Source organism: Rissa tridactyla, chromosome 3 (assembly GCF_028500815.1).
Source record: "Rissa tridactyla isolate bRisTri1 chromosome 3, bRisTri1.patW.cur.20221130, whole genome shotgun sequence".
NCBI lineage: Eukaryota > Metazoa > Chordata > Aves > Charadriiformes > Laridae > Rissa > Rissa tridactyla.
The window spans coordinates 3,088,562-3,114,627 of record NC_071468.1 but is presented as its reverse complement, the minus strand read 5'-3'; the positions used below and the strand labels follow the sequence as shown (position 1 = coordinate 3,114,627).

Sequence of the window (26,066 nt, the reverse complement as noted above, 5' to 3'; positions counted from 1 at the left end):
TTCTCCCATGTTCTTCACGAACTTTCTAGCCGTGGCAGCACTGGCGTTTAAAGGCTAGGCTATTCTCCCTCTTGTTTTTCTTGATGGGACTTGACAGATCATGTTTGAACATAGTGAAAGATGAAGCCAAATGTCCAGATCTTGAAACCCCTTTTGAGATTGATGTTTTCTCCTTCTTTGGCCAGCTCTCAGCATGCACACAAACCGGATTCCCACTTGGTAATTTCAGCTTCTCTTCACGGGCTTATTTTGCAGAGATGAGGCCACTCGCACCAACGGAGCAGGCGGGGAAGAAAACTCATCTGTTGGTGAAGCTCAGCCCAGCCCTGTTGGCATCCAGCGCCCATGTTTATTGCGGCTGGCAAAGAGGTGAGCCATCCATGCAAAATGGCAGGCCTACCTAACTGTCACCTGGCCAGCCCCACAGCTGATGGAAAGCTGGATAACTATTTGTTCTACCCCCGTTTTTCCCCCACTGGGGAGCTGGCCCTGTCTTTCACATTAGCACTCATCTGCACGGTCCTCTCCACGAGCGTCTTGCGAACGCGCCTCTGCAGGAAATAAAAGGCCTCAACGTCGGCCTAGCTTCCACCTCGTTCCCTGCAGGCGGGCTGGTATTTTTATGAAGGGCCAGCACTTCTCAGCCACATAGGCAAAACTGAATTTTGCCACACGGCAGCTGAAGGGCCACGACTTGCCTGGAGAGCGGTGGGGAGGTTGGGGTAGAGCTGGGACGGCACAGCTGGGTGGGGAGAGCCAGGAATGTGGGACCTGGGGAGGGGAGCAATGGAAGAGCCAGGAGTGGTGGTCCCCCAGACGGAATTAGCAACCTTAGAATTAGCAAAGAAGGAGAAATAAGGTGATTCCTGATCATCCTCACCAGCCCTGCAGCTTCCCCATGCAGATGGTAGCCTCAAACAGCCTTTCTCTCTCCCTACTCTCAAAACGCAACCGCTGCCCCATTTCTCCCTCTCCCTGAGAAGAGAGCTGTCAGTTGTGGTCTCTGAGGGAAAGGCGCTAGAATCAAAGCCCAGATCCAGGGAGATACTTCGTGGTATCCTAAGATCCAATAAAAATCCAGGGATATTTTTCAAAGGAGCCACCAAATGCTCTGGGTAGGTGCTGTTGCTCCATCCTGACCTGCTGACCCACTGGGGAAGCTGTGTGTTTGTTCACACACGCGGGTAGGCCGAAACAGCCAAAACAGGGTGAAAATAGCCAAGCCGCTGGTTTGCGGCGTTGGCTGAAAAGTCCTTGCACACAGCAGATAGGACGAGATGTGCCAACAGCCCCGAGTCTGCAAGCACACGGTAGCTCCGTGGAGTACTGAAGGACCACAAGACCATGCACTGACTCAGTCCACAGCAAGCAGGCATCTCCCCAGAGCAGGATGAGATGGGAGCAGTAGGTATGTCAGATGTTTTTGTTTTTTCCTGATGTTATCCCCATTTTCCCAGGTCCCAGCTTCAGACAGCCGTCTGCCATCTGCTTTGGCCAGACACCGAGACGCTAGCAATTGGCTGGCGTTACCGTCATGAGCAAAGGTACAGCGCTATGAATTGTCTGAACCTTGTCAGCCTTTTCCCGCAGTGATTTTGCATGGTGTGAAATAGGTTGGGACGCAGCGAATGGCGTGCTGGCTGATCGGCCCGCTGCCAGAGGAGGATTTGTCCATTATAGTCTCACTTGCTTTTTAGGTGTGGCCTGAAAAGGGAGGGTTTGAGCCAATATTTGTTGGGGTTTTTCCACGCTTTGTTATGAAACCCTTGGTTTTCCCATGCCTTGAATTTTGGAGTATACGCCTTAAAAAGCAATATTACAAGTGCCTAGCTCCAAGGTAACATTTTCCACCTGTCGGATCATAAATGCTGTAGAATCAATGCTGTATTTAACTATATTTGAGTGATGGGGAAGCTGTGATGCAATTTACCTGAGGTCAGGCAGTAGTCTGAAGGCAGGGCTTGAAGCAGGAGTCAAACTGTCAAGTCTCCAAGCAGTGTGCCAGGCACAAGCAGGCTTTCTCCATCCCTTCCGGCCTTTCCTGGTTTTGTTTCCCTTTGTGTTCCTAGGGAAAAATGAGAGATGGGGAAATAAGGGTGTGTTATAAACTCCAGCATCTGTGCTAGGAGAATCTGCAGCCAAGTGAAAGGTGGCTGAATTTGGTCCAGCATTGGCCACTGATTCTTAAAGAACTTCTTATCGCAGAGTGAACTGCTCTGGGTGAGAACAAGGGCCACCGTTCCTAATCTGAGATTCAATCGGTTGAATTTCAGTTATTGAAAAGCCATAAGGGAAGCCTGGTATATTTTTATATCTTGCGTGACTCCAGCGAAAGCTGCATCTGAGAGAAGACAGGAATTATACGTGGGTATGAGATCTATGCAAAACCCTTTTAAAAGCCTTTGGATCATCACATTAATGCAGAAACCAAAGCTGTGAGTGGCTTGGTTATGTTATGTGTGTATCAATGCCATTATCAGTGAAATTCAGTCTATGCAACCTGCCTGTTGGTGGGCTTGCACAACAAGCACGTGGGGGGCCAATCTGGCAAGGCTCATAAGAAAAATTTTCATTCCTCTACATGCTCTCAATAGGTGTTAATGCTGTGCTGGGGAGCTCTGCTCATGGACTAGGACTATTGTGCGAAATAACTGTACGATCATGAAGTGGAGAAAATATTCTCGTCCCCACCCTCAGGATGGGTATGTCCGGGTCTGTACTGCAAACAAACTCGAGATTGAGCGGGCGGGCAGCCAGCCGGCAGCGGAGGCCCCCTGGAAACCTCAGCCCCAAAATCTGGTCCAGCGCTGCTTCAGCACACGCTGAGCTTCACGCTCCCGGGGAAGCATTGCGCCCATATCTGAACTGTCGTAAATTAAAGCCAGCAGAAGTAGCTTTCCATTCACACCTTCAGTTTTCATGTCGACATGCCATAATGACATGAGGCAGCAGATGGATGCAGACCGGGAAGAATATTTGGTCATATTAGGCAATGGGGATCAGTTCATTTAGCTCACACACCCCCGCCATTACTGCAGCTGAGAGATCTTGACTCAAGTCTCCACCGCGACAAAGGACCAAACCGAAAGTTTTTCACAAGTGAGAAGCAAAATGGGCTTTGCCCAGGTTTATTGAACATTTTATTTAAACCACAGCCTCTCGTCCTGGTCTGCAAAACCTAAACCCTGCCATTATAAATTACTACTCCAATTCTGGTTGGGTTCACAGTCTTTCTGCTCCCTCTCAGAGGCAGAGCTGACACCTTGTACCTCTGGGGAAGGGTTGAACGACAGGCATCCAGCTCAAATCCCATGTTACCAGCTAGAAGTGAAACACACTTTTCAGTCAGCTATGGGACATGTTTCCCAAATGGTCTGGTATCTCCAGTCCCCTCTACTTTGTCTGTGAAACTATTACTTTGCATAATAGAAGGGAGAGATGCTCCGACCATCTGGTAGGCAACGCCATGTATAATTTAGGTTGCTTCACTCACTCTCCCATCAACAACAGGAACATTGCTTCCTTCTTGTTTCCCTTGATCTCTTAGCCCTTTGCTAGAAATGCAAGGTCAAAAGCAGCTGTGGGGGAGGAAACTGTATCCTGAACTGGGTTGCCGAGTTTGGAGGGATGCCTCTCCTTGTAGGTGAGACTCCTTCACAACCAGGTCATTTCCCGATTCTGTGTGAGCAAAGGCATATGGAACTCACTAAATCACAGTCAGGAGAGGACAGTTGGTGTCATCACATATGCAAATGCCCCTTTTTCCTCCCAGGGGAACCTGGTTCCCTTCCAGCAAAGCCTGGGGACTGGGATCACATCATCTGGGCATCGTGCTCTGGGGAATCACTGCCAAGGTCAATGGCACTGCAGTCTGCTAAGGAGCATGTATCCAACAGGGTGACTGTGAGGGAGGTGGACGAGTCCACTGGTGTCCAGCGTGGAGAGAGGTCCTGGGTGGGGCTGGCACAGGAGCCAGGGACCAAGCCACCTTTTCATCCCCATTGGTGGTTCTCTTAGACAGAAACCTGCGCTGGGGAAACTACTGTTTGCTGCTATTCCTCTATGTCAAGAGGAATGTCTTGGGTCTCTGCAGACCTGCACTCCTGTTTATCCGCTCTTGGTGAGCACAGTCAGGCGGTTAAGGCCCTGATGCTGAAGTTTATGGCTTAAATCAATGGGATTATTCATGAGTTCAGAGATAACCATGTGCTTTTATACTTGGCTGGAATGGCGTCTAAAGCTGACAGCTGGGAGTCAAAAGCTCTGAGTCACCAGGTCCCTCCCCTCCTTCCTGTGTGACCAGTCTACCTGTGTCTGCTTCCTTGCCTGCCGCATAAGGAGGATGACAATTGTTTTTATCTGATGGTTACTTTCAAATGGCCCTAAAGGCCTCTTTTGGTCTGATGAAAATTCAGTAGAAGCTGGACTAGCGTGGAAAAGACAGGAGGACATTTAACTAATGAAAATCGCTGGAGCTCAGGAAGGCAATTACATCCTTTCTTCCTCCCCACATTCCCACACAGGTTACTTGGCGATTGCTGCAAAATCTTCTATGGGCAGAGAGGAGTGGGAGGCTGAGAAAAGGCTGAGACAAGGCCCTGGGAGCTGGTGGAAGGATCGGGGGGGTGGGGGGTTGGTTTGGGTGCCCAGCACAGCAGATTGTTATGCCAGCGGGTTCCCAGCAGGAGTTGCACCTTAAAAGAGTTCAATTAAAAACCGTGACCTTGGTTCTGCAAACCTCTTCTCCACATATGTAGTTTGTAAAACGAAAACATGTACAAAAGCTAGAGAGAAAGAAAGAGACAAAACACAGGCCAATTTGCATGTATTTGATGCCCCAATATACAGTAAGTCCCCAGGGAAGTGACTGAGAGTGCTTTCCATGTGCATGTTTGGCATGTGCACCTCTGAATAAAAGATGATTTTAAATATAGAGTCCATCCATTCTCCTGCTGTTCCTTTCCAGTGCCAGTCAGTACCGCGCTGGGATTTCTCTCCCTGTGGGCCCGGGCAGAGCAGGCAGGGCAGCACTGGCTCACGGCACACAGTCAGTGCCGAGTTTTAGAGGAGAGGAGCAGCACAAGCTGCCCGGGACGCAAAAGGCCGAATGGATCAATGAGTGATGACCCGCCTCTTTGCTTGGTTGAGTTGTCCCTTCGCGCCATTCCTGGGGGCAGAAGTTGCACCCATGTTTGGGGGGCTAAGCTGGCTTTGACGTGCCTTTAGGATAGGCTAGTCTACACCTCCCTCTTGGTTAACAAGTCAAATAGGATCATCTGCTCGATAGTGTGAGAAACCCGGTGTGCAGCTGCTGCATCCATGTGAATGTGCAGGCTGAAACCCTGCAGAGGAACTGTGGGTGTCCTCCCAGCTGCCCTCTGCTTTTGCAGGCATTTGTAAATACAATTGCTCTCACTTTCCATTGATAGAAATCAAAAAGCAATTAAGAATCAAGCTCTTCAAATTGATAGGTCTCCTGAATTTGAAACATTTTTCATTCTTTGGCTGGTATCACTGCCTAGATTAGATTATTTTTTAAAAGGAAGATTAAAATAAACAGTATTTATGGTTTAATTATTTGAATGACTAAGAAGCTCCAGCTTTATTTTAACTTCACAGAGGACTGGGAGATGTTTTTAATGATATGTTTTACTCACATAGCATCTTTCATCCAAGGATCTCGAACTGCTTTTCAAATAATTAATTAATCCTTGTACCTCTCCATGAGACAGTTATTATCTCTGATATTACTGATGGGTAAACAAAGGCACAAAGACGTCAAGGCACAAAGTGTTTTCCAAATATTAATTAACTAATTCTCACATCACTCCGTGAGACTGTTACTATCTCTGCTATTACCAGTGGGTAAACTAAGGCACAAATATGCAAGCAACTCGCCTGAGGCCACGCAGGTGAGTCAGTAGCAGAGCTGAGAATAGCGTATGACCAGTCTAAGCCTTAACTAATTGTTTCTAGCAAGTACTACGCCATATTCCTGGCAACGGGCAATGCAAGCCCCTGCGTGAAGCATGCTGAAACCAGCCGGATTTTTGAGGATATTTCCTCCGGTTTGTCTTCATCCACTGGAGATCGCATTTGCCCACATTAGTTTGCAGCTTCTTTTGAACTCATTGTGACTGGCGGGAGGCAACGTAACTAGGATGAGAAATGGTTGGTTTAAAATATCTGCGGAGTTTTGAGATACTCTGGTGATGGTGGCCGTCCAGCAGGACGCAATTATTCTAGAGTTGATCCCTGTACCCATCCTCAGGCCCAGAGAGCCCCAGGCTCGGCCAGGCACAGGGTGCCACACACGGAGATTGACGCCGTCGCTCCTCTCTCCTCCGTCCAAGCCCTGGAGCGAGAAGGTGCCCCAAGGCAGCCGTGTGAGAGCGGGGCTGGCCCCAAGCGTACTAACACAAGCCGCTGTAAGCATGTGCGTACTCCCCTCATTTACCCACCTTCCTCCTTTGGGATGTGGCAGGGTGTTATTTTAAAGGGTCCGTGCAAGAGGTCTCTGGAGGAATGAGGAGACCCTCACCAGCCAAAACCACCTTGCCTCCTCGTACAGTCCATCAGCTCAGACTTCAGCGTGCATTTATCCCGCAGAGCAAGGGCTTTCTGTCCTCCCCATGGGGAAGAGAAAAAGCGAGGAAGCTGAAGGTGCTCTCTGCCCTCAGGAAAGGTCTCCCTTTTTCAGTCCAGCTGTAGCGATTCTCCGTGCAGGCACCTGAACCCTCACCACGCGCACATCCCAGCTGAGCTGTTTCAAACATGGGCTTGGCCTCATCAAATGCAGTCTCATTTCCACATGAAAGGGCTGGAGGAATATGAAGCCAGCTCATCTGTATTGATAAGAATTTGGCATTACTTTCCCCCAGTTATCTAAGCTTTCTGTGTACATTAATCACAATGCAAAAACCGGGAGGGGGGATGCGTCTTCTCAGCTGTCTTCCCTGAGTGCAGGCAATAATCTCCCGGTGGTTTGTTTTCTTTTTTTTTAGTTGATTGTTTTGGGTTTTTTTTTTTTCTAAACTTCCTTTTTCCAGTTCCACTCTGCTGGAGTCTGATTGCTGCCTCCCCTCTGCAGTGTGGATGCCTCACTCTTCGTGCTGCAGCTCTGATGCAAGCGCTCCGCTGCCGTGTTTGCCAAACCTGGCACGAGTACCCACTGCTAGTCTAGACACCAGTCTAACTGTGGCGCTAATGCTAGGGTTTAACAGACTGATCTCGGCATTTGTCATAGCTCTGCCCACGGTCATCGCTTTGATCTTTATCCTTGAAAACCACAGTCATTGACAAAGGTAAAATGAATTTCTGTCTTTGAAAGACTTTGATGGCATTCCCTTGTTTTGTTTTGTGTTGTCTTTTTTTTTTTTTTTTTCTCCTTTGCTCTTCCAGCTGAACTTCATCATAAAGCTTCTGATTACAGCTGCAGCTCCAGGACCAGATAGAGTTCATGCTTTCTTGCGTTCTGCCATACGGCTGTTTAAAAATCTAAGGGGGAAATCCTAGGACACTTTTTCTGAGACAAACTGCCAGTGAGTGTAATGTAAACTTTAATGGGAATCGGAGAGAGAGGGCCCTCGGGATTTGGTCTTGTACCTTCTTAAAAAAACCCAAACCAAAACAAAATCATCCTGAACAGGGCCAAGTGCCAAAAGCAGGAGAGAATGAGAACTATTTGGTATTAGATTTCTAATTTGAAATCTGCGCTCTGCCAAGTACTATTATTTGCCTTCATGTAGTACCTAGAGGTTGAGCTGAGACAAGGGCCTTCTATTAGACATTGTATAGACACGTTGTAAGAGATTGTCTCTGCCTGGAGGTGTTTATAATTTAAATAAACATGATGAGCAAATCAAGTGTTACTAGCTCCATCTTCTAGATGGGGAAGTGAAGGCAAGGAGCGTACGCACCTTGTCCAAGGTCACACAGGGGACCTGAATTCATTGTAGGGCTCCGGGTTGCCTTCATGGCAGCGATAATGTCACCTTTGCTGATGAGATGTTGGCTCCAAAAGCGATGGCTGGGACATCAGCGTGCAGCTAGATAGCGGTGCCTCTTGTTTGGAAGGATTTACGACACTTTTCCCTGCTTTGAGTTGCAGGGTTTGGCTCACTGAGGGGGAGTGCTACAGATCTCTTAGCAGCTCGGCCTCCTCTAGAGAAAAAGTCGGCAGCTTTTGAGCCAGACTATTTTTTTCATAGGGTTATACAAGCCAATTGTGAGATGTCTTATCCCTTTGAACTTACTGTAGGAAGCAATCTACATGAGGGACCTTCAGCGAGGTACTTCCACCAACCTTGATGAATTCCAATGAAAAAAGGAGGGGGGGGTCCTTCCACTAGGCCCAGAATAAGAGCAGGAATTTAAAGAGCTTGAGTTTAATATCATGCACAGTGTAAAAGTAAATAAACTCAATAGGGGAGGCTTTGATTACGGGATGTACACAGTGTGTTATTTGGACATCTGTAAAAATCTTCCAGGGACTAGGGGTGGAATCCAGGTTCACGGAAGTCAATGGGATTTTTGCCACGGGTGGCCATGGGGCCAAGGCTCTCCCCTAAATGTTTGCACAGGACTCGGCAGCCGCCAGAGTGGAGGGCAGTGCAGCTGTGAGTTACAACGGCTCAGGGAGAAGTCCAGAGGACTGAAAGCACCAACAGTGATGTCCCGTCCCAAAGCCCATCCAGAATGGCTTTCGGGGTACCCAGGTCCCAGCTAGGAGAGGCCATTTGTCAAAATGGGTGTTGTTAAACAAACAAAGCCTTCAAAGTGACTGGCTCAAAACTGGAGCTGAAAATTTTCCTTTTGTCATATATAAATATCACTTAAACACATATACACACATAGTCGGCAACTGGAAAAATTTGTATATAGGTAGTATGTAAATTTTAGATAGAAAGCTATATTTGTTTTATGTGTGTGTATACTCACATAGATACATATTCCCCATATCCATAAAATTGTCTTTTCCTGTTTTTTCCGAACACTTCACAAGTCAATTCACAGATGCCAAATGTTGACACAATATGTTAAATAGAAATGTTGATAGTTTCCCATGGAGAGTTTTCTCAGTCTCAGAGAAGCTCTACTCAACATTTCTTTTGAGATTTGAAGGAATTTGATTAACATTTTGCTGTTGCCCATTCCTGAGTAGTCCGAGTTGAGCCGGGACTGGAGGAGCACTTGACGAGTAAGACTCTTATGTTATTTACAGCCTCGTCGAAACGATGAAGTAGCAGGAATCTCCTTGGAGAGCAATGTATCGCAGTATTTGTCAAGATGATTTCCAAATCAAAGACGACTTCCAAGGATCAGCAAGTATGTAATCTTGGAGCCAGTCAAAGCAATGGCAAAGATCCCAATTTCTGCACAATATTTTTAATGGAGCCTCTGAAATTTTGGAGCTTCATATATTACGGCTAAAAGGTCCTGTCCAAATTCAGCATCTGTGAGCCTTACGGAGGCATGACCCTAAAAAGAAGTGATGAAAAATACCTATTTTTATAAAAAATATCCCTGTTTATAAAGACACCAAAAGGAAAATGAAGAATTCAATACTTAATACTGATACCTGCCACTTGCAAAATCTCTCCACAACAAGAAACAAATATTAATGAGAATTTGGAAAATTTTGGCCACTCATTTTTTCCTCCTTTGCTTTCATTTCACTCACTGGTACATCTGTCCAATAACAGCACTGACATTGCTAAATGTCATGAAGTGAAGTTCATGAAGGTTCTTCAGGTACTAGTTCCAGGTGAGATGGCAACAGGAACAGCTATAATTCTTACCAAAACAAAACAAAACAAGACAAAAGAAGTATTTGCCAATGTTTTTTGGATATAGTTGTCAGGTCCCAGGCACAGAGATTAGTCAGCGTAGCCATAAATATCACTGTCCTTGAACTCTGATTTCCAAGTTCTTTGCTTCAAATGCCCACTGGCTGTGAAAACCCAGCCCAGCTCTGACCGCTGGGACGTAAACTCCTTCTGGGCTTTGCCCAGTCCTTGGCCGTCCCCGTCAGTGCACTCGGGTGAGCGTTTCAGGAGGGGAAGTAAGAGGCATACCTCGTACGGTGGATCACCCCGGTAGGAAAATGCCCCCATTGTAAATCATATGGCGCAGGTGACCCCTCCCTCGAGCTTCCTTCCCATTGTCACAGCCTCCAGTCACATCAGTAGGAAGGGGTCTGTCCTCAGTGTGACAGAGCAGATGTGGTGGCTGGCAACCTACCCAGGGCAAGTATAAACGCTTGGGTTAGTTTTTACTTTTCTCTGCATGTCTCTGCTGGAAACCAAGCTCAACAGATTCTTGGTCCCAATACATATGGCAGTTCTGACACTGTCGTGTAAGAAAATACAGTTTCCCAGAGAAAACCTCAGACAAAATAGCCAACCCAAGATATTTATCACTTTATATTATGTTAATGCAAATAAAAACAACGCACGCTACAATAAATCCATTACTGAGTCTTACTAGAACAAACTGGTATTCCCACATGACTAATTTCAAGCTGGAAGGGTTTGGGTTTGTTTTTTTTCTATTAATGCTTTTTTGTGACGAAGAAGGCATTTTTCAATTGAATGAAAAATTTTGCCTCCAAAAATGTCCGGTTTCATTGAAAGATTTAGAAGTTTCAATAAGAAAAAAGTAAGACCAGCAATTCAATTATTGCCTGAGTGAGAGATTTCTTCAGTATTCCCCTTCTCCCCATCACCTCAAAAAACCAAACCCAGTAAAATATTAACTGAAAGAACAAAATCTATCCACGTCATCAATATTTTTAATGTGGGAGAGCAGTAGTCCATGGCTACTTCCATCATTTACTTCTTACGCTTAAATCCGGTTTTGATCCAGCTCTGACTGCCGTCGGTGGCTGCTCGACCCGGGACAGCAGCGCCCCAAAGCCAGGCAGGGCTGGTCGCCAGTTGAGCTCAGACTCCAAGCAGACCGTCGCAGCTCAACGGCAGGAATCGATAACAGTAATAGCGATGCGTTTAGAGCCTACCAGAACCTATTTAACCCCAAAATTAGCTCGTCTGAGCTGGAAATGCCAACAACAACAGTTCTCTTAGAGATACACGTGAGCCTGCAGAGTAGGACTGGTGCCGTCAGACACAGACTGGGCCAACACAGGAGAAAGTCCACTGGATTTGCAAAAGTGAACAGAGCTCCGCATACTGGGGTAGAGAAAAGGCCCGGCTGAATGGCACCATTTAAGCCTCAAAGGAGAGCCCAAGTGCCAGCCAGCACAAGGAGATAAGGAGCACCCTGGAGAAGGGTACAAAGGTAGCACTGATGAGCAGCGCTTGGCTTTGCTCCCACAAAGGTCACAGCTGGGTCTTCTATTAACTTTTTCTCAACACAGCATTATTGAGAATTATACCAAGCTACTTGATAGTAATGCCTCCCTCCCACAGACCTTTCACAAGAAAACAGAAGTATCTGACATCCCTGGCGTAAGCAAAGACAGTCAAAGGCTCTGTTATCTTCTTTTATAAGCTGGAGAATTGAGCTATGAGCAGACAAAGGTTGCCGTCCAGCAAAGCATGTGGGTAGTATCACTGCTGTGAGCAAACTGATGCACGAGCCTGCAAGATTTGTCTAAGCTGATCCCTGAAGGTGCGTCCTGGGCTTAGCTACAAGGGCCTCCATCTCAAAATACAAGTAATCGGTAAAATCGTGTCTACTCTGAATTTAAAAAAAAAAAAATAATTATCTATATTGCTACAAGGGGAAATTCTTCTTTATTACTGTTTCGTTACCAGTATCCTTTTGGAGATGAAGTTCCTGCACGCGCACGCAACAGCCAGATTTATCAGACAACCAAATCTTAAGTGTGGCAAAGTCGTTCCCATTCATTTCTCCGTTTCTTTGCAATTTCCCATCCTATCAGCTCAAATGAATTAAGGTGGGAGGAGGCAGAGCAACTAGAAAGGGCAGTTTTTAAGGCTGCACTGAGTAGAAGGTAAGAAAATATCATAAATTTTATTTCGTGCCTTCTTGCCAATTGTTAGAAATGTGCAGTCCATATGAATTCATATAACAAGGAGGGAATGTTGGGAAAACCAATAAAGATTTTGTGGTCTTAACTATAATGAATGTAGTTTGATATAGAGTCTGTTTTTCACTGCATGGCAAAATGAATCATAAAATACTGGACCTTGAAACTCCTGCATTTTTTAACAATAGCCTGGGGACAGTTTACAGTGTAATGAATTGTAATTAACCCACCTTCAAAATCTTTTATGAGTATTTTGCCAATTAGCTTCGCATGCTTGCTAATGACTCATGGCCCGCGCATGTCTTTACAGAGCAGGCTTTTACAGCACACGCTGGCCTGTTAAGTCAGCAGAAGTATGCAGGACAGTGAGGTAGACGCAGGTAAGACCCAGCCAGTCCTAGCAACCTACATATTGCAACATTCAAAGAGCCCTCGCTGTTCTCTCGGACCCAAAATAACTGTAATAATGTATAGCAACGTCAAAAGGCTTTGGTTTCCGAAGGATTGCGAGGAATGCAAAGGGCTCAAGTCCTGACATCTGTTGTTACTTAGTACTAACATATATAATGCTGCTAATTGCTGAGCCATCTTTGTTTTCCTTACTTAGCACTAGGGTTAGAATTATTTTATTTTTGTGGTTCATGGCTTCCTGCCACTTGCAACACAAAGTCCACTCTAAAGAAAATAAAACAACTACCAGGCTGCCTACTAACAGTGTGTGGAGGGCTGGGGTTGTTTCTTCCCCCTCTTCTGTTTTCGGTTGTATTTTGGTTTGGGTTTGTCTTTTTTTTTAATTAAAGAGGAGTAAGAAGCTCTGCCCCAAACAGACCCAGCAGAGCTGGGACCTGACCAAAAGGCCACATGGGCCAGGATCCCGTCTCCCAGGATCCCGTCTCCCAGCAAAGGCAGGAGGAGATGCAGGAGGAGGAAACTGAAGGAGGAGGTTCGGTGCGATCCCTCCCCTGCTGTACCCTCCTCGCTTCAGGCAATCGGTGGTTTATGGACTTCCCAAAGCAGAGGCTGCCTCCAGACCAGTGTGTTTTAACAGCCACCCATGGATCTATCCTCCTCAAATGTTTTTGATCCCTTTCTCAAGCCATTTATAACTTTTGGCCTCCGCAACATCCTGTGGCAATGAGTTCCACAATTTAATTATGCTTTGTATGAAAAAGTACTTCCTTGAGTTGGTTTAAACCTTCTTGTGTGACAGCATCATCAGGTCCTCTCTAATTCTTACAAGAAGCAGTGAACGACCGTTTTCTATCTGCCTTTTTCTATGTCAATCGTGATCCGACAGACCTTTACTGTACCTCCTGCTGCTGTCATCCCTTTCCACCCTGAAGACTCCTCATCTGCTTATTTTTCCACCTTTATGGAAGCTGTCGCCCTCCTCTCCTCATCCTGAATGCTTTCCTTCCCGTCCTTTCTAGTTCAGCACAACCCTTCTGGAGCTAGACAGCCAGAAAACACAGTACCTTGGAGACGCAGGCTCACGGGGGAGTGCTATAACGATGCTTTCTGATTTGTTCCTGCGTCTTTGCCAATTCGTTCTCAATGTGATAGGTGCCTCTTCTGATGGACTTCAGATGATATTTGCAGAGGCCTTCAAGCCCTCTTTGCTAAATGTTACACTTAGGGCTCGTCTATGTTGAAGTGTGGTTGGGGTGAGTTTTCTGCGCGAGCTCTGCTTTAGTTGACGCTGCGCTGCAGCAGTCGTTTTATCGCCCAGCCACTCAGGACCATGAACTCTTTTGGGAGTGCTTTGTGGCCAGATTTAGTTTTACAGCGCTGAATAATTTGCGTCATCTGCAAAATTTCTCATCTCACTAGTCATCCTTTTTACCAGACTATTTATGAATATATCTGAACACTATCAAATCAGTATTTCATCAACCTCAGTTCTAAGTAATGCACAAAAACCTCTCTCTTGCACAAAGGCGCGTGGCAGACAGCCTCGCCAAGGCCTTGAGCGGACTCACCAGTAACCTCCCACAATACTGAACAGAACTTTATACCCACCTTCCAAAAAGACAGCTTTTAACTTCTTATAATTTCAGGAAAGATCTCTCTTTTTTCATCTCTTATCATGAAGCCTTGTTGCAGACAGTTTTTAGGCAGTTGTGTTTATTGGCATGACTCTCCTAACTCCTCTGAGCGTGTTATCAATATTGAGTAGGTAAGCTGCAGAAATCAGTGATAAAAAGGCCCATCTGGTGTGTCAGGTATTTCATTCCACAGCCAGGGATATGTCATTTGTCGGCCTGTTCTTTTTAATAACTATCAATTCATCTGTCCCCGAAGGATGAGGGTTTCTCTGTAAACCATGCAGACCATCAAATGGAGGGGCCTCAAGTTGGTAAGACAGACTCAACTACAACAACACCTTTTTTCGCCAAATACAGAATCACTTACATTTACAGGTGAGCTGCACACTTTTTGCACTGAATTACTATAGCTTGTCAGCCAAAACCACAGAATCTGTCCTTAACGCCCTATTGCAAGAGGCCACAGCATCCTGAATGGTGGGCTTGGTTTGATGTGCCTGAACAATACCTACTGCTGCTCTCGGCTGCTCTCCTCTTGGGGAATTCTCAGCTACATCAAGAAGCAAGTTCATCTGAAATCGCCCTGCTTGCACATGCCAGACGAAGAGATGTTTCTCTTTGCCGTACCCCGGTATAGATCCAGTTCTCCTGGAGGATTAACGCTCACCGCAGTGTGAAACCCCACGGGGCAGTTAGCATTGGCAAGCCATTTCCTTGTTTCACAAAATATTGCCGCTTCTCTGTTGTCCTGGATCGTTCTCACTCTCGCGTCAGTCAGCTGTCCGGGTGGTTTAGCAGGAAGGGACAAACTTGTGATAAACTTAACCTGAGACGAGACTTGTGCCTTTATCCTAGAAAGCTGTGCATTTGTGAGGCGTCCTTGAGGACCGTGACTCAGGTCTCCCCCGGCTCTGTTGTGGCGCAGGACCTGCCACGTGAAGTTATCACAAGTTCCTGAGCGTTACCCCTCTGGGCATTGTTCCGTGTACCACTTTGCACCTGGAAAACCAGTTTGCTGGACATGCCGGTAAGCCACTGCAGAAAATTGTATTGCAAACATGAGAGCCTGGTGCTTACAGAGAGCGTAACTGGAATGGCACAACATCTACATATTCCAGAACTGCGCTGATCATGCTATATTGACCTTAATTGCAATTGCCGATTTTCAACCTGTTTTTTCCTCTTCTTAATTCCGTGGGAGCTCTGCCTGTACTGTGCAGGATTGAACCATCTGTATATGTCCAGGTTATGGAAAAATAGTATTTCTTTACCGAATGAGCTCAATGTGTCCCCGAGCTAGAGGGAGTGTATTTATAGCCCTGGCTACTCCTACACATAGGGTGGACTCTTCTTCACTGGGGGACTAGCCCTGAATCAGTTTAGGCCGTTGGAACGGTGGTATTAAATTCAATCAGTCAGAGCGGGAAAAGATCGTGTGTTATTTTAGCCAATCTAACATGCCACAAAAAATGTGTTGAATCATTTATTTTTTGGAAAAAAAAAAAAAAAAGAAAAATAAAACATATGGTTAGATAATCAGTGGGAATCACTAGACACCTACACAGGAGAGTTGCAAGCATGGAAATACTCGTATACATATTTGAAGTTACACCACAGATTTCTTGGGTGGCTCTTTTTTTGCTACACTATGTCTGGACAAATGCTTTGGATGTTGATCGCTTGGGTAATGTAATCTGAAATCCTGTTGCCTGTGTTGCAAAGGGAAGTGAAGGAGAGAACATTTCATTCCTGTCTCGCACAAAGCAAAGTTCACAGCCGTGGCATTTCTTTCCAAGCAACACCATTGCCTGCAACACAGCAAGGCGTGTGTGCGTGCATTGAAATTATTGCTCTTCTGCCAAAAAGCTACAGCAAGACTATTTTTTTTTTACTCTTTTTTTTTTTTTCCTTCTCATTGCCACTAACGCATAAAAGCAAGCAGTGTTCCTATACTGCAACAGCAATTGCACAGCCCGTTCACTCCATGTAACGCCGACACGCTGCCGCGCTCAGAGCCAGTGGTTTTGTGCACAGTTGCAAAGAAAGGGAGGTCTAACGCGCGGACTGGATGGGAGATGGTGGAGGTGCAAAGGACTTTCAGACTGGCCGGCTCAGTTTCCGCAGCAGATCTGTCCTGCTGCTCTGTATGTCTCTGGGCAGCCGCAGGGCAGTGATCTGCGAGGACTGAAGCCAATCCAGGTGCACTGAAGATGGGCTAATGCTTACATCCGATCAAAACTCTCAGGGCAGATGAATCCCAGCACTGATTAACATCTCTCTTCTTTATCTTCTTTAGCACTCAGCCTCTAAAACTTGGTGGAAATCTGAAAGGCTGGAAGTGCCCACTGCATCCTTGAGTAAAGTGCTGTCCATTTTACAACGGGCCGATTCGTGCATTTCTCTGTAAATTCCACAGTGACTCTTTGTTTAAATGCTCACTCCTTGTTTAGGATTATTCACTAACGTCTTTTATTCTTGACATCACCCACAGTTTAAAAAAAAAAACAAACAAACCACCCTTCTCCACGTTGTGTGAAACAGCTCCTCAAGCGGGGAGCAGCGCAGTGGCTCCCCTCGGGTTGGTAGCACTCAAATAAGGACAGTTATTTGGAGGGGGATGTGCTGTTGGTCCTTGCGTGACACATCTGCCTGCTCCTTGGTAAGAGAAAGCCTACGGGGTGGTTTTGCGGCCGAGGAGCTGCGCGGGTACCTCCCCGCACATGGGGGGACATTTCTACCCCTTTTCCTCTCTCCTCAGAGCAACCTTCAGTTCCCAGCCGCTCCCCACATCACACGCGGGCGGGCTGAGATCGGGCCCGTCAGGAACGCGTTTTGGGGAGTGCACAGCTCGGATTTACACACGAGGAAGAGCGTTACCGCACCAGGCGCTTTGATGTCGCCCGTGCCTCAACCTCTCCACAGAATACCCGTTCTGGGCAGCCCTCTGCGCTAACCTGGACATTTGAATGGGATGTAGACAAATACACACGGTGACTTCTTCCCTCTGAGTTTCCCAAAAGTGTTTAATTTCTTTGTGGTTACCTGCATTAGTTTGGTCTAAGCATTCATTTCTTAGGCAGAAACATACTTTTTATATAATTTTTTTTTTTTTTGATTCATAAACACTTTTGTGGTGTCCTTTTCCAAACGAAGGCGTATCTGCTAAGAGCCCACAGGCATGATTCCTGTTGGGCCTTGCAGCTTGAGTGAGAAAAGTTTCACGGCAGTGGAGTGTTTGAGCTTCCTACCACCAGCAGTTAGGAAACCTTTCTCTCATTCCAGCCTAAGATATTACCATTCTCGCACCACTGCACCCCTTTGCCTAAAGAGTTCTTCTTCACCTTCCTTAATTTTTAGCTATGACATATTTATAGGCAGAAATCTCAATTTTCTCAACTCTTCCCTCCCAGTCTCTGAAGAAAGGCCTTCCTCTCCTTGTCCGGCTCATCAACACTTCTGACGGCTCTTGCTTCAGCTCATCTTTCTTGTTTCTTGATAGAGCAAAAAAAGTGCACCGTGTTCAAGCCGAGCTCCCATGTGTGCCTGGTGCGCTGTCACTGTCCCCGCTGTCGCCTCAGATTGCACTTCCCGTTTCCTGGCTGTCCCATGGCTGTGTCTCAAAGTCACCCTGTGATTAAAGTACACCAAAGTCTTCTTCCTCCCCAAGCCACTCTGAGTGCACGGCTTATTGCAGAATGTTTTCTTAGTAACGTTACCCAACTTTGTGGTGATCTGCATGAGCTACGGGTCTGGGCTGTCTTCTCCAGAAGAGCCAGGACTTTGCCAGTTGACACCGACGGAAGAACCAGCTCTCAGTGTTCAATACATTAGTGGGGAAAGAAAAAAGGAGCAAAACCGAGACTGAGCTACACCATATTCTGGTAAGCTATAGCGCTACCAACCAACCCAGGGACTTCTCCTGCCAACTTGGAAACAAGATACGAACGAGAGTGTTTCTATTTCTGCATTAAAATGGAAACAGGTGGGAAGGACGCGTGGAATTTATCAAGCCAAAGAAATACATTTTTTCATGTTAAGATTCGAAGAGAATGGAAATTATAGTCTTCCAGTGTTACTGTGCAGCTGCAATATTGGGTTTCCCCTTACTCAGCCTTTAGCAGCAAGGAACCAGCTGCAGTGGAACTGGAGTTTTGGAGTTTGCTTCCTAACCCAATCTAACTCTCTCCTAGGGCTGCCGTATTTTGGATTATTACACCGCCTGGCACAGGGGATGTTATTGACTCTGGAGAGAAGAGTCGAGTTTTGCAATGATTTTTTTTTTTATAGATTGCTAAATGAAAAATAAGAACAAAAATGAACTGCTGGATAGCAGAAACCACTGGTTTTCAGTATTCCTACCTAATTTATTGCAGTGAACCTCCACTCCCACACTGAGTTCGGTGCTTTGGCTTGTTTCAGGTGTTTACTGTGTGTCAGCAGCTAGCCAGTGGGGTGGTGGAGAGACTGGAGCCACACCAAAGCTTTGCTCCCATCCCCTTCCTACCTCCATGTCAGAACAAGTGCAACTGGAGCTGCCCAAAACCTGAGAGAAGTGACCCAACCGCAGCGGAGCATGTTCCTGAGATGACTTACGAAGGTAAAACTCAAATCCAGAAACTTTTTTAAAATGATGACATATATAAATGGGATAAACTTTACCATAAACACTTGGTAATTCATTGCTCAGAGGGTAGGAACGTCTGCATCACTGGTTGGACAAATGTGTAATAAAATGGGTTGACAGATAATGTAAAAGGCTCTTGATTGCCTTCACTTACCCATAATTATTTTTTAACTGTTTCCAGTAAATAACCCCTACACCATAGTTATTTCAGAGCAGGAAAATATTTATTGATCCAAGTACTGAAATGGTTGCCATCAACATTACCATAGACCTTTTCATCCATGTGAAATCCCACTGAAATCAAACGGATTTGACCAGCTGTGCCCGTTCAGCTCGGCAAACAGCCTATGGCCATGGCCAAGGTCTGCACGAGTAGAATGCCCCGTGTGGCCCATTTCACAGGACTGCGTAACTTCTGCAGTGTTACGTGCCGCAGACAGCAGGGCAGTGCGCCACTGGCAGTAAGCTCCTGGTCTAAATGAGCTTAAAAATGGACTCAAACATTTCTCTTTTTCTCAAACTGCTTATAAGCAGCTACTTTGCATTTTTAATTTGAATGAAGAACACTTTTCTGTTATGTTAAGGTTTGGAGGGTTGGGGGTGTGGGAGTGTGTATATATATATTTTTTACTGTTTCGTGCTTCCTTGTGCTTGTTGGTTTGAGACAGAATCAGAAATCCAAAGAGCAAAGTATTTTCAAAAGCTCTATGGTCGAGAGGTCTTTGAACTCCTTAAAGCCAGGAGGAGATGAAAAGCTCACAAGACAAGTTGCTCTCTTGAGGCCCTCATCCCAATTACCAGGAATGGAGGCAGGTTGAATGCATTCAGGGGGATGGACTGAGGGAGGAAACAGTCAGGTACCCTTTCAAACATGCAACCAAACAATTTGAGGTTTGCCTGTCACTTGTCTAGACACATGTTTCAAAAGGGAATCAAATAAAAGAAAGAAAAATACCCTGTCTGGGAATTCTTACCCTGTGATTGTTGCACAGCAGAAAAGCTGGGTAATTCTCTTCAACTGAATAAACATAGGAGGGAGTCTGAGAGCAATTTGGCTCCAGAGCAAATATTGTTACCGAATTCTTTGCACCTGCAACCGTCAGGGAAATGATAATACACCCTCTCCATGTCTTCCTATCCCACGCTTCGCAAAGCAGCCACGTGGAAGCTCGCGTCTGCTGCAGCGCAAATGTTTGCGAGGGCAGGGCTTCAGGCAAGACCCTGCCGGTACGGTTACGGTGGGCTCCGCAGCCCCATCCTCCGAAACCCACTCTCCTCCCGACCCCGAGTGAAGCTGACACCTCTCGAGAGCAGCGCCGCTGCCGCCGGGGTCCCTGCAGCATCGCCGGCTGCCGGGACAGATGCTCAGCCAGTACTTCGTTCACCAGCTTTGCACAGCACAGCCCAGCGTCGCGGCGCAACTTCGCCGAGTTTGTCACGACATTATCAACTAAGAAGGTTAAAAACGAAAATAAAAAAAAGAAAAAGAAAAGGAAAGTTAATGACTTTGGCTGCCATAGCTTCTGGTACCGTTCTTCCAGCATAGGCACAGATATCCAGGAAAAACACGCTTTTCCTGGTATAATATGATTTGCCTTAGATTAGGTTTTATTCCTGGTACAGCGTCAGGACCAAAGAGGGTGGATAATGGTCTCTCCTGTTCCCACCTCAGGCAGACTAACACACCGACGGCTGAGACCCCAGGATAGCATCTTTGTGTATGTGCATAAATTTGAGTCCATCACCGTCGTGGCTGCTCAGCTAACAGAGCCTTAAGACAAATAAATAATAGGGGATAAACTGTAATATTTGTAATATTTTAAAATGTTTCTGCTGCAAAAGTACTTTTTCCCTGGAAGAATCTTAGGCAGAAACGCAATTGCCGTATGAAGAGTTCTTGCATCACGTTTGGAGATGGAGTTCAGTCTGCAGTCATAAGTTATTTGTTTTGTGTTACTATTTGAAGTTATTTAACTGTATTTCCCTTATTTTCTAGTAACTGCTGTTCTGCTTTCTTGCGTAGGGAACGTTTCAAGGTATTTGTATTTGTCAAAAGCACAGAAACAAAAGGGCAAGCTCTGTGTTCCACTGGAATGGTTTGTCCTCAGCACATCAAACCATTAGCATCATAACTTGCCATCCTGCATCACGCTAGCCGTAGAATTCAGCTATTTAGTCCTGTCGAAGCCCAGTGATCTGCATTTAAAACACCTCTTGGCTGTTTCCCCCCTGTAAAACTCCACATCAACAACTGCAGGGGGTTTGTCGGGAGGTGACCGAGCCCTGGGCAAGCACACGTAGTTGACCAAGCCGGTATCGAGCTAGCCTCCCTCCCTCACACCCCGCAGGCTCCCTCACAGTAAAAATGAGTGTATTATAGTGTGAGGAACTCGCTCCATAACGCACTCACTGCATTAGAGAAGTGGGTTGGGTTTTTTTCCAATTATACACGTACATACACGCACAGGGGTCCTGCAGTCATGCCTGGCCCATGTTTTTGATAAGCTACATCAATCGTTCTCCTCCATCTCTGTATCAAAAGGCAGATTTAAGAACAGGTGACAACAAAGCAGTTTGGGCTTTCACCGGGAATAAATGATAAGAAGAGAAAGTTGCACCACAATGTGAAGACAGCAATCAGATTATTAGGAGAGGGAACAAAAAGAGGAGGTGACACTGAGTTACAGAGCCCAAATTCAGGGGAATTGTGCCAATTTCTGTTAGCTAAGTAGCTGTAAAGACTACCAACTATGTCCTTAAGATTAGTAAGCAAATTAATTATTAATATCTGTCCATGAAAATTAACCCTCTACATCAACACAACTCAATCACTGCAAATTCAAGTGACAGAAAAAAACGTTCTGGTTTTTGTATCACTTGACTGAGGTTAGTAAATGAAAATTCAGGAGGTTTGGTTGATCCTCCACAAAGCTTTTGGGACACAACGCGGTCAGAAAGGAACCGGACAGTCTCGTGATTAGGTTTCAATTGCAAGATCGTCCCGCGCACCAAACCGGACTTGTGAGCTGTGCTGCTTCCCAGCCCGGTTGTGCCCCGTCTCTGCTGTGGTGGGTGATGAAACCCCTTGACCCCGAGCCGAGCGTAAGCCCTCTCTGCCTGTTTTGCCCATTCGCAGAAGGAGAGGGCCTGCCCTGGCAGTGCACGAACACTGTGCCTGCAGCAGCACACGAACGGTTCAGGAACAAACCTGAACGAAACCTGACGTTTTTCTGCTCAAATAAGGACGACATGGAAGGCTCTCCCCCAGGCCCCAATGCATCAGAAAGCGTTTTGCTCCTCTCACCACACCAACAGACCCAATCAGCCCCAGTAATCTTATCCACCCCGGTAAACCCAACCATTAATTTCTGCTGAAGACGCATTCCCACAGAGGCACAGAGTAAACAGCTCAAGCGTCCCAAGCCAGCGTCGTGCCGTTGCCCTAAAGGAGCAGCCCCATTAGCAGAGCCCCTCTTATATTCAACCCAGACTTCCTAACAGCATCACATCATAAAACCATCATGCAGCTGGCCCAAATTTAAGGCACAGTTGGCAGCATTTGATACAAGAAAGAAACCGAGGACTGAATTAGTATCCCACGAGGCCGGTTTTTTTTTCAAGTGGCAGATGAAGTGCAGAGGCATGTGGAGAAGTCCTCCATACGCCTACTAACCCTTCTCAAACGAAAGCCGGGCTGTCTAGGTTTTATGTTCTTTGAAAATACCACTTCATTACCTCCCCTTTTTTTGTTGCCAGGAGACGTTAACGAAATTACTGAGGGATGAAACATTCTTGAAACATTCTTTCTGGATCATCAAACAGGATTAGCGTATGAATTACACTGGGTGGTGCAGCACACCTAACGGAGACCGGCCGGTGGGACCCCACACTCACGTTGTCCTTCTCTTATGTTAACAAGGAGGAATCGCACTAAGTGGGGGGTGTGTGGCTTGTTGGTCACTGACTTGAGGTTTTGGAGGGGAAGAAAAGGGAAAAAAAAGACCAAATGAAAGTGCTTGCTGATGAGGGACACCTGAACGATGGTGTTGCACTTTGCTGAGTCTCAGTTTTGGCAGAGGCTTGGCCACTGCCGCTCCAGCCATGCCATAAACGTGGCATGCACACTTAGAAATCTTCACCACCGCGCGCCAAAGGGACTGACTTAGCTGCAGAAGGGCCAGGTAAGACGCCAGGCCAGGGCTACGTGTTTTGGGAAAGCTCTGCTCTCCCTGGGCCTCTGCCCCCTTGCTGGCAAAGCCCGTGCTCCTTCGCAGCATGCTGGCACGACAACCAAGCACCTCACCTACTCTTACCAGTGTTCTCAGGGTGGGACGCTTTTCCTTCTTTGTGTCTCCTTTTTGACCTGCTGCCACTACTGGGTTACAAAAATAAAGCTCTGCACACGTCTGTGCATAAGAATAATAACCTTTCACGAAAAATGCAGTTTGCAACAGCACACAGGTCACCGTCAGGAACTGCTGTTGCAGAACAAGATGACACAGTAACTTTATTCTTCTGGGTGAAGTTTCCTGATAGGCACATGAAAAACCAAACCAGCACAAGCCAGAGCCTCCATAGTTCCCGAGGTACTGAGCCACATTTGGGTCTGGTGGGGGAGTCTGTAAATTCAACACAGAAGAACCATCGCCTTCGTGAAGCTGACCCTCCCACCCCCAACAGCTGGTTCCAACTTCAACAGCATCAGACAACCATCAGTTTGAAATGTCAGGGTGAACATCGCATCTCCCAACCAGTGCTATGAGATACGTATGAGAACGGTCCTCCCCCCTCAGCTTCTTTTTGCCTGAAAACGTTCATTTGTGACCTGAGCAGGGCTGTCCCAGATGCAGGGACTCTGTGCTTCAGGCCAAATAGCCACGTCCTCCCGTGGGTCTCCAGGTACCAGTGGGGACATGGGTGACTGAGCCACATCAAATGGGAGGCAGCGGTGAAATAAATGCAGGTAAACATCACACCGTACTCTTTCAACTCATTTCACTAAATCAACTGATGATTTTAAAGCTTTGAATCCTCATTCAGCCCAAGGTTTGGGGTCAATTGTTTGTCCTTGTGCAAACTGCAGGGTTTGGTTCTCCACACCTCTGCATTTCCAGAAACACATCTACTCCACAGCCCAAGTGCCTGAGCACTGAACAACAGGAAAGCAGGAATCACTGGGGATAGGATAGCTAAAAAGGATCAACAGGGAGGCCAGATTCACAAGTGATGGCAACTAGTCTCCCTGTTGCTTCCGATCGCCGACTGGAAAACAGGGGCCATAAACCATATCATCCCCCCGTCTTCTGTCTGCTTTGTGTATTTTTCCACTGTAAACTCTTCAGAATAGGGATTGCCTTTTATATACACCTGGAAATCACCCAGCGCAAAAGATCCCGTGCCCGAGGCTTGAGGCTGTACTGCAATAGTAATTACTTGATTTCAAGGGTTTAATTCGGGTGCACCAGCTCTCCAGTGCAACACCAGAGGAGGTATTGCGAATTGCTGCCGGCCACTGAGAGAGGACAAACGCTGATTAATCTATCTACAGCATTTTTCACTGATTTGTTATTTTTTAATATCTCACTTCTCTTTACTAAATGGTCTAGCAAGTTCCCTTGCCGATCACAATTATTTCGATCACCCTAGCAGCCCAGAGCAGTTATGGTCATTGTAATGTAAATTTCTTCTTTATAGTCTTCAGAATCTCCTGAAAAGAGAAAGTAAAACTAATGGGAAACACAAATGTTTTATAGATTATATGAGTGTCGTTAAGAGGTAGTAGCCAGCTAAGCAGAAGGTACGGGAAAAAAGCAGAGATCAAAATCTAGGTCAGAACAAATGCTGGACAAAAGCCCACGCTGTCAAGTCCCAGCCCTCCCACAAGAGAAGGAATGAAGGGAAAAAAAGAAAAAGAAAAAAGGAAATAATTTTCTGTTTCTTAAAGGAGGAATAATGGCCTTTTCAAACACGCCGTATTACGGAAAAAAGACATTTCGGAAGTACTATTGCTCCGTTCCATCTGTTTCTAGGCCAACCATTACTTGCCACTAATTTTACAGATGGTCCGTTGCTTGTGTCGCCGGCTTGTGCCTTTGCTTCAGTCCCAGCCTCACCTCTGGCTGCTCCCCGGCGCACATCCCACCCGCCCCCGGCGCAGGAGACACACACACGGGACCGAGCCCCACGGTCTGCTCATTCCCTGCAAAAGAAAAAAAACAGAACAAAAATACCCCTCTTTCCTCCAGAGCAGCCAGACTCTTGTGTTCCCATCCACGGGTGGTCACCAGCCACAGGACCGGTTTGCACTCTAGATGCTCCTCTCGCTCTCCTTTTTTAATATGACATAAGCACGGTACCTCTTTCCTCAGATCCCAAGTATTTAGGCACTGCAGATTTTATCCCGGATAACCACACTGAAAGGGGAAAGTGTGTTTTATGGCTACGGCACAGGATTGCCCTCAGGAAGGCTGTCGGGACCCCGGCAATGGCTTTGGGGCGGAGGGCAGGGTATCAGCGTAAGGAACGGCAAAGCCCGGACACCAGCCCACACCTCTGCCGTGCCGATGGTGGAACACATCGTTAACTGCAAGCACTGCCCTTTCAGGTGAGAAGACAACAGCCACAGCCATTAAAGACTGAGGTTAATGCTTCGCTGAAGTCATATCCTTAGGCTACATTTTTTTTTCAAAAGTGGCAGCATTATTTTAAAAGCTTCACTTTCAGAAGTAACTTAAGCACTTAAATGGTAAGTCTTACTGGCTCACAGTGAGGTTTACACCCTTAACTGCCTTACCGTACCCTTGAAATAGGCTCTAGGGCCCAGCCCTTTCCCCGCTTGTCTGATGGAGCTGCCGGAGCTGCAGGACAGGGACTACAGCCTCTCACTCCGTGAGGTCGGGTTTTTACGTCCATCCCTAAATCACCGCCATCTTCGGGTGTTCAAAGTAATAGCTGGCCTTTTTATTGTGGGGCTGACACTTCAACTCCTCGCGGCATTAAAGCTCCCGTTACTTTTGAAAGGCTCAAAGAAAAGCAGCCCACCATCTTGTTGCCAAATCATTCTCCATGGGAGATTTGATTTGAAACTCACCAAATGCCAGTATTTATGAGAGGAACTGGCCACAATGTGATCATAAGGACATACGGACGTTGTAGTTCCCCACCCTTTGATCTTGGCGCTTTAATGATTAATTAGCGCTAAAGTACTGGAAAAATACCTCACTTGAGGCAGTTTAAAGCTTCTCTTTGTACAGATAAAAACTATGACTCATATAAAAGGATAACCCGGAAATGCAAGACCGAGAGGGTAAGATGAAAGCAGAAGCCTCTGTTCACGTGCAGATGTTTGCCCAACAGGACAAATTGGAGAATCTCTTCGGCTTCG

The 26,066-nt window shown here is 46.4% G+C and overlaps 1 protein-coding gene and 1 long non-coding RNA gene across 4 annotated transcripts in view; one reads left to right on the top strand and one right to left on the bottom strand.

The window, feature by feature from the left end:
* The window catches only part of BMP2 (bone morphogenetic protein 2), an 87,813-nt gene that overhangs the window by 11,506 nt on the left and 50,241 nt on the right, over positions 1-26,066 (bottom strand). For all 3 annotated transcript variants that reach the window (XM_054195600.1, XM_054195598.1, XM_054195601.1), the window contains exon 4: positions 1,931-2,065. In XM_054195600.1, the coding sequence (XP_054051575.1) occupies positions 1,931-2,065 (135 nt within the window). The remainder of the gene's footprint in view (positions 1-1,930; positions 2,066-26,066) is intronic.
* LOC128907140 (uncharacterized) lies at positions 1,346-19,171 on the top strand. The gene is made up of 4 exons (XR_008465486.1): positions 1,346-1,544; positions 14,315-14,433; positions 14,914-15,085; positions 18,478-19,171. It is a non-coding gene; the product is annotated as an uncharacterized LOC128907140 (long non-coding RNA).